At 37.7% G+C, this 19503-nt stretch overlaps 1 protein-coding gene and 11 non-coding genes across 12 annotated transcripts in view; 11 read left to right on the top strand and 1 right to left on the bottom strand.

Moving 5' to 3' along the window:
* Positions 1 to 2445: 2445 nt before the first annotated feature.
* LOC110962432 (protein unc-13 homolog B-like) overlaps positions 2446 to 19503 on the bottom strand; it is a 242079-nt gene continuing 225021 nt past the window's right edge. Inside the window, exons 35-43 of the mRNA XM_051950402.1 lie at positions 16373 to 16510; positions 13715 to 13838; positions 12557 to 12601; positions 7952 to 8023; positions 6737 to 6884; positions 6575 to 6631; positions 6193 to 6276; positions 5715 to 5874; positions 2446 to 5645 (exon numbers count right to left, since the gene is read on the bottom strand). Of these exons, the coding sequence (XP_051806362.1) occupies positions 5363 to 5645; positions 5715 to 5874; positions 6193 to 6276; positions 6575 to 6631; positions 6737 to 6884; positions 7952 to 8023; positions 12557 to 12601; positions 13715 to 13838; positions 16373 to 16510 (1111 nt within the window). The 3' untranslated portion in view covers positions 2446 to 5362. The remainder of the gene's footprint in view (positions 5646 to 5714; positions 5875 to 6192; positions 6277 to 6574; positions 6632 to 6736; positions 6885 to 7951; positions 8024 to 12556; positions 12602 to 13714; positions 13839 to 16372; positions 16511 to 19503) is intronic.
* Positions 9949 to 10022, top strand: trnat-agu (transfer RNA threonine (anticodon AGU)). Its single transcript has one exon. It is a non-coding gene; the product is annotated as a tRNA-Thr (tRNA).
* Positions 10520 to 10593, top strand: trnat-cgu (transfer RNA threonine (anticodon CGU)). The gene has a single exon. It is a non-coding gene; the product is annotated as a tRNA-Thr (tRNA).
* Positions 11101 to 11174, top strand: trnat-agu (transfer RNA threonine (anticodon AGU)). Its single transcript has one exon. It is a non-coding gene; the product is annotated as a tRNA-Thr (tRNA).
* trnat-agu (transfer RNA threonine (anticodon AGU)) lies at positions 11691 to 11765 on the top strand. The gene has a single exon. It is a non-coding gene; the product is annotated as a tRNA-Thr (tRNA).
* Positions 12199 to 12272, top strand: trnat-agu (transfer RNA threonine (anticodon AGU)). Its single transcript has one exon. It is a non-coding gene; the product is annotated as a tRNA-Thr (tRNA).
* Positions 16984 to 17057, top strand: trnat-cgu (transfer RNA threonine (anticodon CGU)). Its single transcript has one exon. It is a non-coding gene; the product is annotated as a tRNA-Thr (tRNA).
* On the top strand, positions 17451 to 17524 carry trnat-agu (transfer RNA threonine (anticodon AGU)). The gene has a single exon. It is a non-coding gene; the product is annotated as a tRNA-Thr (tRNA).
* Positions 18250 to 18323, top strand: trnat-cgu (transfer RNA threonine (anticodon CGU)). The gene has a single exon. It is a non-coding gene; the product is annotated as a tRNA-Thr (tRNA).
* Positions 18506 to 18579, top strand: trnat-ugu (transfer RNA threonine (anticodon UGU)). Its single transcript has one exon. It is a non-coding gene; the product is annotated as a tRNA-Thr (tRNA).
* trnat-cgu (transfer RNA threonine (anticodon CGU)) lies at positions 18797 to 18870 on the top strand. The gene has a single exon. It is a non-coding gene; the product is annotated as a tRNA-Thr (tRNA).
* trnat-ugu (transfer RNA threonine (anticodon UGU)) lies at positions 19313 to 19386 on the top strand. The gene has a single exon. It is a non-coding gene; the product is annotated as a tRNA-Thr (tRNA).

Here is a 19503-nt window from a genome sequence, read left to right as displayed (position 1 = left end):
TCATATTTTATTAAATATTTCCAGGAAAAAATTCTAACATTGTATTAATATTTTCAGATGTAAAATATTGTTATTTTCCAATATTTTCACAATATTCTCAAATGTTTGATCAAAAGTTTGTGACATTTATGTATTAATAATGTACAGGAGACAAACCTTTTAACATTCTAACAACACTGTTCTGAAATTTAAATATTTTTCTCAGCATTTTACTGACATTTATGGACACATAATATTGATATAATTCTAATATGTTAATGGGTTTTTTTTGGACATTTTAATAATATTTCCAGGACAAAATTTCTAACATTGTATTAATGTTTTTTGGACATATAATCAAGATATTTTCCAACCTTTTCACAATATTTTCAGATGATTTATAAATATTTTAATAACATATGTGGAACAAACCTCTTAACATAATTAAATAATTTTCTCAACATTTTACTAGTATTTTTGGATATATAAGATTAATCTATTCCTAATACATTAATTTATTATCGTTTTGTTTTTTTACATTTTATTACTATTTTTCTGCCACTTTAATCACATTTTTGACATTTTCTTAATATATTTCAGACATTTATATTTAGTTATTCATATTTTAATGATTATATTACCTGGTGACAAAATAAATCAATCAAGCTGTATTTGGACAGAAGTTCAGCAGTCCAGAGGAAGCTCTGTTCTGACTGCTGGAGAAAAGAGCTTAAACATCGGTTGCTGATTGCTCTGTTTAGACGCCTGTAAAATGACAAACTGTCCATCATTTACTCACAATTTCTGGAGGTTTTTCCACACAGGGTGTGTCCACTTCTTCTGTAATACGGATATTTCAAATCATAGACAAGAGAACCAAACATTTCTTCAGAAATCAAATGAAAACTATTTGTATCTGATAAACCAGACACACCTGAGTTCAATACATCCTTGATTGACCGACCTCTGCCTCCTTCACAGGAGAACTGCTCCCCCATGTGGTGAAAGTTTGACCAAACAGGACAAAAAATACAATTCACAACATGATCATTCACACTCTGGAATGTTTTGGGGTAGCTGAGATACAGTATTCCATCACAGTAATCAGTCACAGATATTCTTTACTCCTGCTTATTAGAGGCTTTTTGGCAACTGAGGACTCTGCAAAAGAGGAATATTTGAGAAATTTCCAACAATTGTTCTATTAAATGTTTGTTTGGCCTCAAAGCTCATCTTCACTCTGAGAAAAAGTATCTTGAGCTGAAGTTTTGGACAATAATGAAATAAATTTAGTGAAGCATTTACTGAAGTACAGTTATGAGATACTTTAAGGACAGTTCTATTGAACCACAGGCTGAGCAGAAGTTAAAACACAGCAGCTGGAAAAAGGATAAAAGGAGACAAACAGGAAACAGGACAACATATTTTTGCTCAGTGGATTGGAAATAGAATAAAATATTCTCTTGAAATTCATTGGTGCTTTGCAGTGTAAAACATGGAAAATAACTAAAATGACCCTTTAAAAAAGAAAATAACTTCTCTTTTAAATGGTCTAAGCCATATTACAAGTCCTACTCTAAAACATTTAAAAAAGACAATGTGGTCATTTTAAAAAGAAAAGAAACTTCTCCCTTAAATAGTCCATAAAATGTCATAATAATATTAATAATATGGTCCCTTAGAAATAAAAACTTTCCACTTAAAAAGGTGAAAATATGTAAAATAACTCATATTTCTTGAAAAAAATCTCCTTTAAACAGCCTAAAATTTATAAAACAACTAATATGGTCGTTTAAAACAAAGAAAGTTCTTCCTTAAATGGTCTATAAAATGTCATATCAATAATAATAATAATAATAATAACAATAATGATAATACGGTCCCTGAGAAATAAAAACTTTCCACTTAAAAAGGTGAAAATATGTAAAATAACTCATATTTCTTTGAACGAAATCTCCTTTAAACAGCCTAAAATTTATAAAACAACTAATATGGTCGTTTAAAACAAAGAAAGTTCTTCCTTAAATGGTCTATAAAATGTCATAATAATAATAACATTAATAAAATGGTCCCTGAGAAATAAAAACTTTTCACTTAACAATGTAAAATATGTAAAATAACTCAAATTTCTTCAGAAACATTCACCCATAAATGGCCTAAAATTTATAAAACAACTAATATAGTTGTTTAAAACAAAGAAAACTTCTCCCTTAAATAATCTAAAACACATAAAGTAGCAGAAAAAGCTCAAGCACAAGTACCTCAAAAGTGTATCTGAGTGGCTCACCAGAGTAAATGTACTTTAAACCGGTGTCTGTAAATGGTGAGAAAAGAAGTAGAAGTGCTGAAGTGTTTGCAGATGTAAGAGAAAAGTTTAAAGTGGAGAAAAATAAAGCCAAACCTGTGCTGTTTGTGTCGTAGTTCGGTTTCTGAAGCTGAAAACCAACAGAGGACCGGAGCCGCTGCTTTGATTCATAAATATTTTATATACAAAATATTGTTACAAGTATATTCAACATATGTCACATTAGAATATTGATACATACATTTGATCAGTCCTCATATTTCACAGTACATACATGGAAAAAAAGAGAAAAAAAATCACCATTCTAGCTGACTTTGTGTACAATAAATACATGCTCTTCTCGTTTACTTTGTACAAACTTACAGTTAGTTTTAAACAGAGTGCAAGAGTTCAGACGTCAAACATCCCACTTTTTACCGCAGATAAAAGTTGGTTGGGCTTAATTCAGCAGAACTAAACTTGAAACTTTAAATTTGCGGTAGAAAGTGGGACGTCTGCACAAGCCAAATCTGTGAAAACAACAAGAGTTAGTTGAACGTGGCTCGCTGAACACTTGCGTTCCTTGGCACGTAGTAAACAGTTTGGATCGGATCGGTCCAACCTGCCTGTGAGCTTCATCTCCCATCAGGTCACTCAGATATTCCGTAAATGGGTCGAGTATGTGGCTGAGCATGCAGGGCGAGGCGGCGGCATCGGATTCGTCCTTTGTTGTCGACTGTGAAAGAGTTTCTTAACCTCCATGACAGTCCTTTAACTATTTAAAGCTGAGTAGGCAGAACTTTTGGGGGCAGAGTTTGGCAAAGTTGACACAACTTTACCTTCATAAAAATTCATAAAATCCCAGAGGCTTCAACCAGAACAGGAAGCATAAACAGCAACAGGGTGTGGTGTTGCAGTGGGATACATGGAGGGCTTTTATTTTGGAGAGTGGGGTTTGAACCCTGTGTGAAGCCCCCAAAACAGACGTTCTTTTATTTTTTTGCAGACAGAATTTCTGCCAACCTCAGCTTTAAGTGCCTAAAGCTGGAGTAGGCAGTACTTTTATGGGCATCGCTGGGCAAAATTTTTTCTCAAAAATCTTTCAATATGTTGAAAATCACATGATCTCATGATGTGAGAAGAAACCAGGCACCTGCACCTCCTCTGGGCTTTATTTCAGGCTTTAGAAAATCAACTTTAGCCAGAGTTGGTTGACCTCCATGAAGGTATTTGACCAATTAAAGCGAGAGTAAGCAGTACTTTTTTGGCATCAATGGGCAAAATTTAAGTAAAAACCTTTGGACATGTTGAAATTCAAGTCATTTAAAAGGAAACAAGACATCTGCAGATAGATGGAGGAGTTTTACTTGGGAAACAAAAAACACAGTTTTTGCCTTTTCCAACCAGATTTCTTCCTAGTGCAGCTTTAACTGCTAAAACAGGTTGTTAGCTGTTAGCTGTTTCCATTGAGATCAGGTCTTCAGAGTCGCAGGTTCTGGTTTGTAAAAACTTTAAAAGTAGAGTTTCTTGACCTCCATGAAGGTATTTTTTACCATTCAAAGATAGAATAGGCAGTACTTTTTGGTATCACTGGGAAAATTTACAATAAAACCTCGTCCATATTGAAACTGAAGTGGTGTGGGAGAAAACTGCAACTCATTTTGGCTTTGTTTTTAGACTTGAAAATGTCAGGCCTTCAACCAGAACTTGGTGAGACGGTATAAAAAGCAACAAAGGCTGCAGAAAGGATAGAAGATGGTTTTACAATGGGATGGATGGAGGACTTTAATTTAACTCCCAGATGAAGCCAACTTTATTTTCTTTTTCCAGACAGATTTCTGCCTACTGCAGCTTCCACCCCCTAAAAACAGCTGTGTCTATTCAGAGCAGTTTAAATTAGAGTTTCTTAACTTCCATGGAAATGTTTTCACCATTTAAATCTGGGTATGTCTTATTTAGACATATTTCCTTTGCTTGTTCCAGCCCGATTCCTGCCTACTGCAGCTGTAACCCATAAAAACAGCTGTTTTCATTCAGATCAGGTCTTCAAAATCACAGTTCAAAACAGAAAATTCAAGTCCAGTGATCAGTCAGACATTTTAAACCCATACTTCTTTGATTCTGAATAAAAAACATTTCCTTTTTACTTTACGAGTCAGTGTCGTAGAACTCATTCATGTCTTTGTGAGTCTTTGCCGAGCTAGCTTCGTTAGCTTCGTTAGCTTCGTTAGCTCTTTTTAAGGCTTCATAAGAACTCGCTACGAAATCCTTTCTCAGTGTGTTTTCTTTCTTTTCAAGCTTTTATATATTCAGAAAAATATTAACCAGACATCCAGCATTTCATGAAGACACACATCGGCCACGTCCTGACGCATCAGAACATGGCGTCATCCAACAACATCTCAACACGTCTCCAGAAAAGTAGTAGCTTAATGACACTCCTGACTGGTGCTACAAGTGTCTTACTAGTGTCATAAACGGGTTTGAATCGTGATGTCTTGAACCGAGTCGGGGAATTATTGTTCGCTACTGAATTCCCCCTCTGTGACTTTGGATCTTTGGTTAGCTTTCTGCAACAACTCATGCTAAATACAACATCTGTTCTCACGTCTGAGACACTATTCAGCTGATTAATTCTAGTTTTATTTGGAGTCAGCAGTGGTATTCATGTCACATATTGGATTTGTGAGGCTGAAACAGTACAAGAATGTGGGATTACTGCCTCTTATCTCATTATTAGTTGCTTAAAAAGAGGCAGAATTTTGCAGGTTCTTTTAGTTTCACACTGCTGGGACCAGAAATGATAAATTAATGTGGCTTCTTGAGGATCAAGTGCAGATTTAAATGGCTACAAATGATGGAAATATTCTCCAATCGGAATTAGAAGATGAAGAAGACCTCAAGAGTTAGGAGATTTGAAACCATATGTTGTGATTTTTCCTTCTAAAGATGTAGCCATTTGATTAAAGACAAAGTGAATTTTCTTTTGCTCCTTTCTCCTCCATGTTTGGATCTTTAGAGGTCTGTGATCACCGAGGATGAAGGTTAAACATCAGCTTTATTTCCATTTTTCATCATTTCAACACGGTTCACCTCTGTTCATCTTCCCTCCTCCACAGGACGAGTTTCAGACTTGAGCTTCACGAACTCTTTGGCCACCTCGTCTGCAGGCCTCTGGGACAGGATCCTCATCACCGTCATTCCCGTCTCGTCGGTGCTGATCCGCGGCCCGAGTGGACACCAGCAGACGCAGCTCTTGCGGTCGGCGACGTCTCGGAGCTGCACCACGGCCATCCCGACCACCCGGTCCGCCCGGCCGAAGCAGTAGTCCTTCACCGTCACCTGGAGCTCGTAGCAGTCGGGGGACTCCTTACCGAGGACGCTGTAGAAGAAGAAGACGTTAATAATCTCGATGTATTTAATCTGTCAGTGCTTCAGATTTGAAACTCACAACTGGAAGGCCTCGTTGAACTTCGCCGTCCAGCTGTTGTTCTTGGATTTCGTGGTGAACTTTCTCTTCTTGTCGGCCAGGAATGGACCGACCATGGAGACGTCAACGAACGGTCTGAACATCCCAGATGTTTGCCACTTCATGTCGTTCACGGCGATCACTGGAGGGAGAGAGATGGAATTTTAACTCAGAGTAATTTTACTTTTCTGCATTGGTACCTTTATTCAAGTAAACTATCTAAAAAGTCCCCCTCTTTGCTCATATTTGGCTTCCAGTGTGTTTAAATGAGAGATAGCAGAAGTATATATTGTAAATAACTAGTAGATTACAGGTTAAAACATGCCAAACCAGCAGTATGTTTTTTAAACGCTAAAGAGATTAATGATTTCATTCTAAAGAGACAAGATTGAAGGTTTGCTAACAATGAAGAGGTTTTAAATCATGTAAAACTTTGTGTGTTTAAACTCAGGAGTCTCACCTCTGACGCTGACTTTCCGTTCTTTCCCGAGCATCATGTCGATCTGCAGCACGGCTTCTCCAATCGGTTTTTCCACCCCTGAACCTGAATGATACATTACCACGATTTAAAACACCTTAACTCACTTTATTCTTAATTTCTGCAAAGTTTGCTGCTTCCGTGGCTCATTTTATTATCTTACATTTCTGCTTTGGGTGAGATTTCAACCACTTATATTTTATAGACAGACATGGTGAGAAAATAACAAATAATTTGGAGGTTTTTGTCCCTTAATTGAGCATTCAGTCTAGGAAATGTGCAAAATATGCTGTTACACGGTGGCTTGTTTGCTTTTCCCTGTAAAATCCAACAAACCCCTGACTACAGAGCGTAGCAAACTCACCTCTGTCAGGTTTAATCTTCTCATTGCCGGTGATTCTAATGCCCATCCCATCATGCACTGAGAGCAGGAAGAAGGAAGGTTTCAGGAACATTTTAGCCAATTCTAACAACACAAAGACATCTCTAATGACACAGTTTATGTGTTTTTGCGTTGGTTGACCACCTTGGGAGTGTTGTGTGGTGACGAAGGTCTTAACGAGAGCGTCAGTGCTCTGAGAATACAGAGAGAGGGCGTAACGAAGAGAAGCCAGCTCAGGACTTTTCTCCACAAACGCCTTCTTCAGCCCGTTTCCTCCTGCGTGGAAATATTGCTGAAAGACAAGGAAGCAACGAGTTAAAAGTGAGAAAAAGCACTCATTATACCAGAATAATATGTTATATTGCACGTAAAGTACACAAAAAGTGCTAAGATTAACTTATATTTCCCAAAAATATATATAAACAAAACATTTTTTGCTTCGTAAATTAACGAACTGTAAAAAAAAAAAAGAAATAAGAAAGAAATCTGGGAGAAAAATCTTAAAATTATAATGGGAATGCAGGAACTGTTCCTCATTTTGACAAAACAGCTGAAGCTTGTTGTGTTTGCTGAAGTCTACAGATGTGACCGGTAAAGAAAAGCTTTACTAAACCCGTTACTGCTGTTATACATGTTTTAAAATGCCCAAAAATATTAGAAAGGTCTCGAAAAACACTAGTCTAAATGCAACTGAAAGTGGTGCAGGAAGTGTTCAGATAACTTAAGTAAAAGTAACAGTAAAACGATGTGAAAGTACTCCATTACAAGTGAAATCCAGCATGAAAAATTCTACTCAAGTAAAAGTACACGAGCAGAAAAATGTAGTTAAAGCATTGAAGTAAAATTAAAACTGGGTTGAAGCATCAGTGTGTCAGCAGCATTTTACTGCTGTAGCTGCTGCACGTTTAACTACTTTATATCCAATTATATGTACAGAAACAGCAGTTAAATGTGAGGACTTTAAGCTTGATTAATGAGAGACGAAAGAAGAAGAAAAAAGCTTTTATACAAGAATCTGTTTTTGCTTTTTCTCCAATCTTTAATTTTTTGTGATATTGGATTATTCTAATATGTGAGAAGTTTAGGTGGAAAATGAAAGTTAAGAAGTCAAAAAGGTTGGAAACTATTGGTTTAGTCTTTGAGTATGTGTTGTATTTTAAAAGCCTTTTACTCAAAAAAGAGTCAGATAATGGAACTGGGGTAGAAAATACAACATTTTCCTTTGACATGTAGCGGAACGGAAGAATAAAGCAGCATAAAATGGAAACACTCGGGTAAAACACAAGTACCTCATCACTTAAGTTGAGTACTTGAGCTGAATGCACATTCAGAAATGAAAGTTTGCCGGTCCCCTCCTACCTTGATGGTCTCCAGGCCTGCGTCGATGATTATACACTGTTTGGGCGTCAGAGTTTTGGCTTCACCTCCTCCCTGCAGGAGAGGAAACATCAGATAAATTTACCTCGAAAGAGAAAATATCAGAATAAATACATTTTAAAAAGTCTTAAATCAGTTAAAAAGGTCTTAATAAAATCTTTTTTTCGTTTGCTTTAATCACTGACAACACAGCAGTGAATGAAAATCAGGCTTCAGGAACATAAAGATGGCAGTTTTTCATTCTATTTTCATTTTGTTTAGTCATGTTTCCTCACATTTCTCTCCACCTGGAACCCGGATATCGTTCTCCTCAGTGTTACAGACAACAACCTCTCATCCACACTATTATCACATCACAGTGTTTACCATCAAACTGGATAATTCCTCCTCATTCTGCAGGAAAAACAGCTGAAACATCACCGAAATCTCAACAACAATATGCAGATTATTTGCGATATTATTTTTCTCAACAGTTTGTACACGATCAGTTTCAGTATCGTGTAACTTCATTTTCACGTGCAGCGTTTTATCTTTCCGGTGCATTATTTGGATTTTATAAGCAACATTTCATTGTCATGTGTGTCTCACAATCATTGCTGATATTGCTCATTACTTTTCTGTTCTAGTCTCATTTAAGCTGCCATATTTTATTCTGAGTAATGTTTTGTACTTTTATCTTATTGCTTTTCTACTGCATGCCACTGCATTTTTCATGTTATGTAATTTTGTTTTCTGAGCAATATGTGGCACAAGAATTTCCTTAGGGATTCATAAAGTCTTGTCTCATCTTATTTTAATCTTATCTATATTGTATGTCAGACCTTCACAGGGATGTTTTGAGGGTTAAGACTTGCTGTAAGGGTTCAGGGTAGAACGATAGATCAGAACAGTTGGAGTTAGTTTTCCTGCTTTGTCCAGCACTAAAGAATAATCATGAGAAGATAGCAAGAAATGAGAGTTTAAAAAAAACCATTTCAGACAGATTTAGGCAATAAATTATAGAGAAAATGTAGATTTCTGTCAAATAAAGTAACGCTGAATCATTGTTTTTACTCTATGCAGATCGATAGTCACTCCCAAAGGTCCAGTTTGAGCTGGAAAAAGCCAGATCATTTTTCTCTTGGTGTATCATAACTGTCATATTTGTCACAAATGAAAACTAGACAAGAGTATCTTGTCCATTAACTAAACTTCAGACCTTTGCCTGCCCCACTTTTCATAGGATTTGACTTAATACGCCTTCAATCTAAGGCTTCCCAAAAAGAATTTTTCCTGCCACCAGTGCCAAAATTATACAGATTAAGAATAAAAAACCAACATATTTTAACTGGTGTTCCACTTACTTAAGTATAACAGACATCTGTTCATCAAATGGTCAGAAATGACAGGAAAACACACATTTCTGTCAAATAAGACAATTTAGACTCATTGCTTTTACTCCAAGTAATGTGGAGGTTTTCGTTCACTTCTCATCTTTAGTATGTTGTGGGACACTCATTGAGACTATCCGAGCCGGTCAGTGTGGGAAAAAAAGCACGTTGGGGCGGACTTTGACGCGGGGGGGCCAGTTGCCCCATACTTTTTGCTAGCTGAGCTGCTAGCTGAGCTGTGAAGCTGCCTGCCTGGCTAAATACTGGAGCTATGTCGACAATTCATTTCTCCATCACTCACATGTATGAAATGACATGAAAACAGACCCCAGGTTGAAAAAAAACGAAGTTCCCCTTTAAAGGCCCATTCTGAAGTATCAGGTTCCTGCAAAAATGATATTTTTCACATCTTACATTACAAATAGGGCCTGTCACCCCAGGTAGTAATCTTGGACTCACCTGAAGATCAGACTAGGATGTACTGACCCTTAAATGGACTATAACAGCTGGATTAGAGGCATTACAGATAAGCATTTTCTCAGTAATACTGACCAGAAAGCCTTTGTTTCAACATAATCCAGTGTTTGATGATGGCAAGAAAAGGAATAAGGCGCTGTAGCTTAGTTGGTCAAAGTGCCTGTCTAGTAAACAGGAGATCCTGGATTCAAATCCCAGCAGTGCCTTTATACTTACTATCTTCAGTTGGTGAGAGAAGGGTTAGTTTAAGTAAGCACGTCCCTATACAGAATATTTCAAATTTATTATGGCAAAAAATACCAGGACCACAATGAGTTTGGATTTGGCGGTATTCCAGTGTCTTTGGCCTTTTTAACCCACAATCCCCTGCACAGTTACATCACACTAGTTGAGGTGGCTGCTTACGTTTAAAGAATCATAAACAGATGACCGCTTGTTTCACACTACGAACTGTGACAGTCAGAGTTTAAGGTACATTATTACGAGAAAGTAGTATGTCCCAGTACAGTGCATACTGCTGTAAACACTACGTACTTCATAAATGTAGTATGTACTGAGATGGGGGCTAAGGAACCAGCTTCTAGTGGACATTTGAGGAATTGTAGCTTTTTTCACTTGTGTGTGAGTTTCAGTTTTCAGCAACGGAGGTTTCCATTTCATCTGGACTCCAATGATTGGTGTTCAACTTTTTCAGCTTGAAGCAGGTGCTGTGGCTTAGTTGGTCAAAGTGCCTGTCTTGTAAACAGGAGATCCTGGGTTCAAATCCCAGCAGTGCCTGCCATGATACTTCCAAACAAGTTTTCACTGGTTTCTTGTCATCTCCTGCAATACCATATACATTATAACAAAACTGAATGAAAGTAGAGGGAAAATGTTCCAGGAGCCTTAAGAGTAAGGTGTTGAGCTAACGATGGGCACCATGACAAAGACTCTTGTATGGCTTCTGGAGAGAACTCATACTTTACAGATCAGTAGGGACTGACTGATGTCTGGTGACTGAAACAGCCATATCAGCACAAGACAAACATCCGTTTACCAGTTATTGATACAATGCTGATCACTGACTAGGCATACTATTCAGAATGACCATCTCTAATCTCCTTCAAAACGTGTGCTCTACCTTGATTTATGTGTGTCTGATCTAGATCTAGATTATACGGCTTTTCTATTGATCCTACAGATTTTACCATTACATGATATATACGGATATCCAACCAAGACACATGAGACATATATTTTTACCGTGTTTTACCGTGTTTAACTTGTGTTAGAGTTTCAACAAGGGGCACTGTGGCTTAGTTGGTCAAAGTGCCTGTCTAGTAAACAGGAGATCCTGGGTTCAAATCCCAGCAGTGCCTTGTGTGGTAGTTCAATGTGTCTTGTGAGTAGATACTCATGTACACCTATGTCTGTTAAAACTAATTTGAGTGTTAGACCTCTGAAGTGAGGACATCTGTGGGAAGTATCGACGTTGTGACTTCCTCATAGACTTTCACTGGGGTATTTGAGGGTTAAGTCTTGCTTTCAGGACAGAACTCAGATTGTATTAAAGTTAGCAGGGTCTTTCTTGCTTTACAGTCTGGTCAGCTTGTAGTGTACCAGGGGCTCTAAGTATAAATTATTCAAGCTGTCTTTTTTTAATCAAAGAGAAATGTAAAACATTTGACCATCCATTCTCTATTTACCGCTTTATCCTCACTAGGGTCACAGGGGGTGCTGGAGTCTATCCCAGCTGACTCGGGTGAAGGCAGGGGACACCCTGGACAGGTCACCACTCTGTCACAGTAACATCTGACCATTCCATGCTCTAAATAACAAAATTTCGAAGTTGTTCTGATTAAGTTAGACTTTTGATGGCTTTTAAACATAAAGGAGGCACTGTGACTTAGTTGGTCAAAGCACCTGTCTAGTAAACAGGAGATCCTGAGGTTCAAATCCCAGCAGTGCCTTGTGTGGTACGCCCTTGTGTCCTTAGATCTTTGTCATGTGGGTAACTACACATGTCCATCTATCCCTTTTGAGAACTAATTCGAGTTTAAGACCTCGGAGGTGAGGACATTTGTGGGAAGTATGGACAGTGTGACTTTGTGACAGGCCTTCACAGAGATATTTGAGGATTAAGGCTTTCTTTACAGGTTCAGGACAGAACTAGGATTGGGTAAGAGTTGGGGTTAACTGGGTCTCTCCTGCTTTAGCCAGCTTTGCAGTCTCTTCAGCTTGTGTTGTGCCAGGGGCTCTAAATATAAACTACGGAAATGACTGAAACTGTCTTTTTTTATCAAAGAGAAATGTAAAACATTTGATAATTCCAAGTTCTCCATCACGGAATCTGGAAGTTGTCCTGATTAATTTTGACTTCTGATGACTACTCACTTTCACAGAGGTGCTGTGGCTTAGTTGGTCAAAGCGCCTGTCTAGTAAACAGGAGATCCTGGGTTCAAATCCCAGCAGTGCCTTTTGAGTCAGTTGGTGTTATTGATGATCCGATTGGTTAAAGTTTGATGATATCCAGTCCAATCACTGAACTAAAGTGTCTCCTGTTCCTATCTGACTTGACAGTTCATTCAGTTCCACATCATCAGTAACCGGCAACGCTTAGGAATGAAGGATTTTCTCTTTTGGCGGCTTGGGCTCTTCCTGCATTTCTTCCTCATATATTTGCAGGGAGGAGTTAAGACATTAGTGTGAAGAAGCCAGGAGGCACTTTAGCAAAATGAAAATCCTCCTCTGAGTGTGTTACCTTGAGATTAGAGAGTCCTTTCGCTGCCGTGAGGAGTTGGGCTCCCTGCAGACAGAAGAAAGCAGATTATAGTGACATTTAATGTGATTTTCCTAAAACGCAGAGATTACTCTTCACCACAGAAGAAACCAAAGTGGAACAAAACTCATGTAAAACATTTAATTAGATTAAAAAAAACCACCCGCTGACATCCACCAGCAGACGGCAGCAGAGCCTCAGAGGTCTCTGCATACATTTCTGCAGATTTATTACCCTTTTATTCTGTTTTTTTTTTCATCAAAATAATGTTTTTGCTGCTGCTAGAGTGCATTTAAGAAAACGTATTTGCTGTCTGAAGACACAACAACAAGACAGATAAATACAAATGTACAAATGTAGTCAGTTAGATCTGGCTTCAATCAATACAAGAAGGAGAAAATCTACTAAAACGTTTGTCCTTTAATAACTGTTTGTTTTTCCTTCTCTGTCCTCTAATTACTCAAATCAGTGTGTAAAGCTGGATTTGTGATGAACCACTGAGACATTTATGAGAAGAAAAGAAATGAAGAACATGGATTACACTGTTCACTAACCAGTTTTAGACTTTATGATCGGAATTTTTGGATTTTAATTACTAACAGCATGTAATCAATTATATTCTTTTATAACTAGTCCTGCTTTATTAATTGCTGGTTGAGTTGATCCTGACATTCTCTGGATTATTTTTTAACTCAGTCCTGTGTGATATTTTTTTATTTCTGTATTTGTTTTGTAATATTTTTGATCAGTTAAAGCTGTTTTATCTGATTTGGAATTAAAAAATTTAATCTGGACAGTTGTTTCGTCATAAACTCTTAATTTTAACGTTTATTTTATTGCATTTATTCCAATTTTATTATACTCCCTTTTTTTGGACTTTATGTCTTGTACTTTTGTGGATCCACAAGTGGAATGTTTTCCATTTTATGCTGTAATTTTGTAGGGAACGTGGAATAGGAAAAAGCACAAATCGAATAAAGAAGATGTCTCTGGTTCTGCTGTGACAATTTTTACCATTTTTAAGCTTTCCACTGTTAATTATAAGAGTGCAATGTTGAATGATTGGAGTGTGACTATTCATAGTTAGTTTAGGTTTAGGGTTGGTATATTTGTGATGGTCTGGGTCAGGTTTGAGCTCACCAGGCTGTCGTTGCTCTGAGGCAGGACGATGGTTCTCTCCAGGCTGCTCAGGACGATCTTCCAAAGATCCTTCAGGATCCTCTTCAGCACCGTCTTCTCACAGATGTCAGCAAAGATACTGAGGCTGGATCACAAAGAGACACGTGAAAATGTGAGTTAAAATTGTAAAGATCATCGTCAATCCATTCAGAGTTCACAGATTCTTCCAAAACACGCTTTATTTATTCGTTAGCGAGCAGAATGCTGTAAAAAAATGATGGATACAACCAGAATGAATGCACAAACTGTATGAAACAGGATAATTATAGTTTTTCCAAAATATACAGATACACTAGTGCTGTGTTTACTGGTAAATAAATATATCCTGAAGTCTGACCAGAGTTTTCGTGCAGCCACATGACTCAAAGGGATGCTTTTAAAACAAAATACTCTTTCTGTAAATACTGAATCTGGACTTAACACTGAAGAAGACAAAGTGAAAAAGAAACCTTGTATTTCACATCTGCTTAGAAATATTCCATCCTAAGATGAAGCAGGCAGCTGAACATAAATATCTCAGAGACGGTGACGGAGAACTGTCATGGGATTTAAACCCATTTGTCATTTTCAGGAGAGGTTTATAAACGACTACACTTCAGCCAGAAGCTTTCAGTCTGGAGTGGACAGACTCACTTGTGACGAGTTTTCTAACTTGTTGCTTTATTTTTTGGTGTTTTTTAGTTTGTAGTTGATGAGAATGATCTAAAAATGAATGTTTTTATGTCAGGAAAGATTGGTGAGAGAAGGTTGGACAATCCTCTGTGATGTATTATAGGCTGTTTTTGGTGAATATGAGTAGCTACCTTAAATATAAATGTACAGAATCACCACTTACAGAGATTCCTCATAACTTCCTGTATAGTTCTGCTGTCCAAGTCTAAGTGATATAAAGTGTTTTGTTTTTTTTTAGTTTTTGATTACTGGTAATGTTGTGAACCATTCTGTTAAACATATGTCCGTAATTTAATGTATTTTCTGTTGTAGTTTAGTTAAGGATAATTCTTTACAAGGACACTCAACAAACTAACTTGATTTTACTTGATACAAATTTGCAACTTTATTTTTATCATTTAACTTAAATTTGCACCATGAAAGTTTTATATCTTATTTTATTTTAAATGTTTTTAAAAATTATTCTATTCTATTTTATTTGAATTTAAACTGTTAAAAACTAATTAAAAATGTTTTTATGTGGGTTTTTGTGACGTCTATCCATCTGTACGGGAGATTCTACAACTATTATATTTGGCGGAGTACATATTAATTTAAAATCTGTCTGTGGTTGAAAAACTCATCTCTGTTTGTATGAAAGTTACATTTTGAGAAGATTTTTTTCCATGTAAATAATCCCTTTCTGCTATAAAATGACTTAGATGTAACTTTGTGCTCATGGCAAGTTGTACGATCACAGAAATTCAGCTGTACATGGTACAACTGGAAACTAATTCTGAAAAAGAATAATGACACAGAGAGTCCAACACTACAAGCTGACAGGATTAATTCTCAAGGTTTGCTATGTATAAAACCCGAGAAATCTGAATCAGTACTTTTGAGGCTGTCACTGGTACACTGCAGCTTCAAGATGCTCAGCCATGGTGTTGACTGCTCGTTTAGCCCATGGTTTGTCTTCCAGCAAACAAAAACACCATATGGATGTGTTAACAAGGTGGAAAAAAACTTGATTTTCACTAGAGGGGGTCTTCGAAGTCATAACAGTAGATTGAAAATGAATTAGACAAAAATACATCTCAGAATTGTTTCTTCTTCGATGGAAAAACTAAAATGGAAACCCGAAAACACCTCCAGTACAGGTTATCTGCCAATGTTTTTAGCACTAGTTCATTGAAACAGAGTTTTTCCTCTTTGTGTTTAAAGGCTTTTAATGACTGCAAGATTAATAAATTACTTTAACCCTTTTAATGACATTATCTGTAGCCTTGTTGCCACTGACAGCAGACAAGACTTTAGACATATATAGGGATATATAGAAATAAAGCCCCTACGGATAATGAATTCTATTACAAAGAACTAAAAAGCATCAAATAGAATTAGGTTGTTTGGGTTAAACACGACCTTTACCAAGTTCTAAAATGGTATTTTGCCCCAGAGTAAATCTTTTTTTGTCTTACTGTTGGATTTCTTTTTGTTATACAAACTACAATAAGGTTATTTTGACCCAGCAAACAAAGCAAGTTTTAAGTGTCAAATTTAATGCTGGATGCATGATGTAATGTGAAAATGACACTCAAAATTGCACTCTTAGTATGAATGAATAGCTGTTAATGGCATGTCTTTTGAATAGAGTTTATGATAACAGGTTGCAACAATGCCATATTTCAGTAGTATAAAAATAACACTGAGACTGGGACAAACCAGCCTTGTTGTGGGCGGTTTGTACCCACCAGAACTGGACAGAATTAGGTTGTTACTGCGGTGCTGTATTGATAAAACTCACCAGATTTTAACGAATGAAAAGTCAAAACTCATTTGAGTTGTTGGAAAAGCACAGCTCATAGAATTGATGAAAGCGGTGGCGTCGTCAGCAACAATAATTTGCAGCTCTGATGTAATCGAACATACAACTGCAGCAAACTCTGTGTGTGTCACGCCTCAACTCACTTCCCATCCAGGAACTCCATGAGGGGCCTCAGCATGGCGTCAGCATCTGCCTCTGCAGTGTTGTGGTTGGGGGGGCCTTTCATCTGGTACAGGATCTCAGCCATCTGACGCATGCAGCCGGTAGTACGAGTCTGGAAACTGGAGGCAGAGAAGAGGTGAAGTTAGAAAAACTTCTGGTGGAGGCTCGATCCCCAGACATAGCATGTATTGTTATATAGGTAGGCATGTACATCTATCATTGGGTGGAACAACTGAAGTTTGACACCTTAGAACTGAGGACATTTGTGGGAAGTATGGACATTATGACTTCCCGATAGACCTTGACAGGGATGATTGGGGGTTAAGACTCGCTTTCAGGGTTCAGGATAGAACTAGGCTTGGGTAAGAGTTTGGGTTAGCAGGGTCTCTCCTGCTTTACCCAGTTTTACAGTCTTGTCAGCTTTTGGTATACCAAGGGCTCTAAATAGAAACTATGTAAATGACTGAAACTGTCTTTTTTATCAAAGAAAAATGCAAAATATTTGATAATTCCAACTTCTTAACTGAATTCGGAATTTGTTCTAATTCATTTCAACTTTTGGTGACTTTTGGTGAACGCCAACTCTCAAGAAGGTGCTGTGGCTTAGTTGGTCAAAGCGCCTGTCTCGTAAACAGGAGATCCTGGGTTTGAATCCCAGCAGTACCTTGTGTAGTAGTTCAAAGTGTCTTCACAGCTTTATTATGTGGGTAAGCATACATGTGTGGAAAAACTGAAGACAAAGAAGTGAAAAGATTTGTGGGAAATGTGGATGATGTGACAGAGATGTTTGAGGGGTCAGACTTGCTTTAAGGATTCAGGATAGAACTAGGGTTGGTTAAGAGTTAAGGTTAGTAGGGTCTTTCCCACTTTACCCAATTTTACAGTCATGTTAGTTTGTGTTGTACCATGAGCTGTAAATATAAACTATGGAAATGACTGAAACTGTCTTTTTTTGTCAAATAAAAATGTAAAACATTTGATAATTCCAAGTTCTTGATAACTGAACGTGGAAGCTGTTCTGATTCATTTTGACTTTTGATGACTGCTGAGCCTAAAAGAGGTGCTGTGGCTTAGTTGGTCGAAGTGCCTGTCTAGTAAACAGGAGATCCTGGGTTCAAATCCCAGCAGTACCTCTTCAGAAACTTGTTTAAGTGTCACATATAGTCACAGGATTACAAAGTCAGGTGGTGGCCCCTGGAAAACAGAAACATTATGTCTCCCACAGACATATGAAGTCACCAGAAATCATCACCTTGACCAGGGCAACTTCAATCTACAGCTATTTAAGGAACTGGAATGTGACAAGTCAGTTGTAACACATCCCCTCAGTTATGTACCAAAACATGCCACAAGTCTGTACATTTTATCAATGCTCTCACCCAAGTGTAGCAGTTTTGGTCAATTGCAGCATGATTCATTTTGAATACAGGCTGCATATTAAATGAATGAACCCTCTTCAGTGACCCCCAGATGCTTCCTGCAGAGCGGTTTTGAAACTCAGTGTGGTGGTTCTGGCCATTGCCATCTTAGCAGTGACTGACTCCTGCTAACTCCAAGCTTATCCAAAAATGAGGTGGAGCTTTGCAAGCATCTCTGTCTCGCTGACTGTCCTAGAACCGGACCTTCCTGTCACTCAAAGCGGTCATGCAACAAATTATGCGTAACTGTCAGGTTTAATATAATAGACAGGCTGTAAACGTGTTTCTTTCTGCTGTACACTCACTTTGACATGGGAGTCTATGGAGTCAGCCTCTAGTGGACATTTCAGGAACTGCAGGTTGTAGTATTTCTTGATGTTTTTCGGCACTGGAAGGTGCAATTTGATTTTCAGAAAACTGGCATTCACTGTTGTGCAGCAGGCGCTGTGGCTTAGTTGGTCAAAGCGCCTGTCTCGTAAACAGGAGATCCTGGGTTCAAATCCCAGCAGTGCCATGTGAAATATGTCCACATCTACCTTCACATTGTCATCACCTAAGGTAACAGATGCATTATGACAAATCTTGGTAGATTGAAACTCCAGCAATTCCTGAAGCTGCCTTCATCAAAAATAAGTGTTAAGCCTTTAGTGTCAAGTCCTTATTAACATATTTTGATGACTTTGCAAGGCTTCTGGAGGTGCTGTGGCTTAGTTGGTCAAAGCACCTGTCTTGTAAACAGGAGATCCTGGGTTCGTGTCCCAGCAGTGCCTTGGGAGATAACTGTGATTCTACTTTACATTGTCATCTCTTGATGTTCCAGTTACCTTTTAACAAGAAACTGGTAAATTATTACTACGGAAATTAACTATGTAATCTTCTTTATCCAAAAAAGGTAAATATTTGATCATTCTCACTCTTTAAATATCAAATTATTGAATTTGCTTTGTCTGAATTTGGACTTTTGATGACTGGTGGGCTCCTGTGTGAGGCACTGTAGCTTAGTTGGTCAAAGTGTCTGTCTCGTAAACAGGAGATCCTGGGTTCAAATCCCAGCAGTGCCTCTACATTTACTACCTATAGCATGTGAGAAAGATTTAGTATATCCTAGCACAGAGTACTTCCAACGTAGCATGCCAAAAATACCACAAGGTGGGATTTTGCAGTATGCCAGACTTCCTGGTTGTTTTAACCCACAGTCCTCCACACAGTTATGTCACATTGGTTTGCAAGAGTACAAACAGATGGCTGCTCATTTCACACTACAGACTGTAAGAGTTTAAGTTTAAGCTGTATGACTATGAGGAACTAGTATGTCCCAGTGTAGTGCATACTGTTTAAAACAGTGCATACTTTGTAAAGGCAGCTGTAGAATGAACTGAAATGAGGGGCTATGGAACCAGTCTCTAGTGGATATTTAAGGAACTGTAGCTTTTGGTTTAATTTTTTCAGCACTGGAGGTTGCCATCTGATTTGAATTGGTGTTGAAGTGTTTCAGCTGAAGGTGGTGCTGTGGCTTAGTTGGTCAAAGTGCCTGTCTTGTAAACAGGAGATCCTGGGTTCAAATCCCAGCAGTACCTCATGAAATGTGTCCAATTGAGTTTCACTGAGTTCTTGGAGTACCTTGCTCATTATAACAAAAAAAAATCTGTAAATTTAAACTATGGAAACTACTGAAGCTGTCTTCTTTATCAAAC

Source organism: Acanthochromis polyacanthus, chromosome 7, assembly GCF_021347895.1.
Source record: "Acanthochromis polyacanthus isolate Apoly-LR-REF ecotype Palm Island chromosome 7, KAUST_Apoly_ChrSc, whole genome shotgun sequence".
Classification (NCBI taxonomy): domain Eukaryota; kingdom Metazoa; phylum Chordata; class Actinopteri; family Pomacentridae; genus Acanthochromis; species Acanthochromis polyacanthus.
This window is presented reverse-complemented; position numbering and strand designations above follow the sequence as displayed.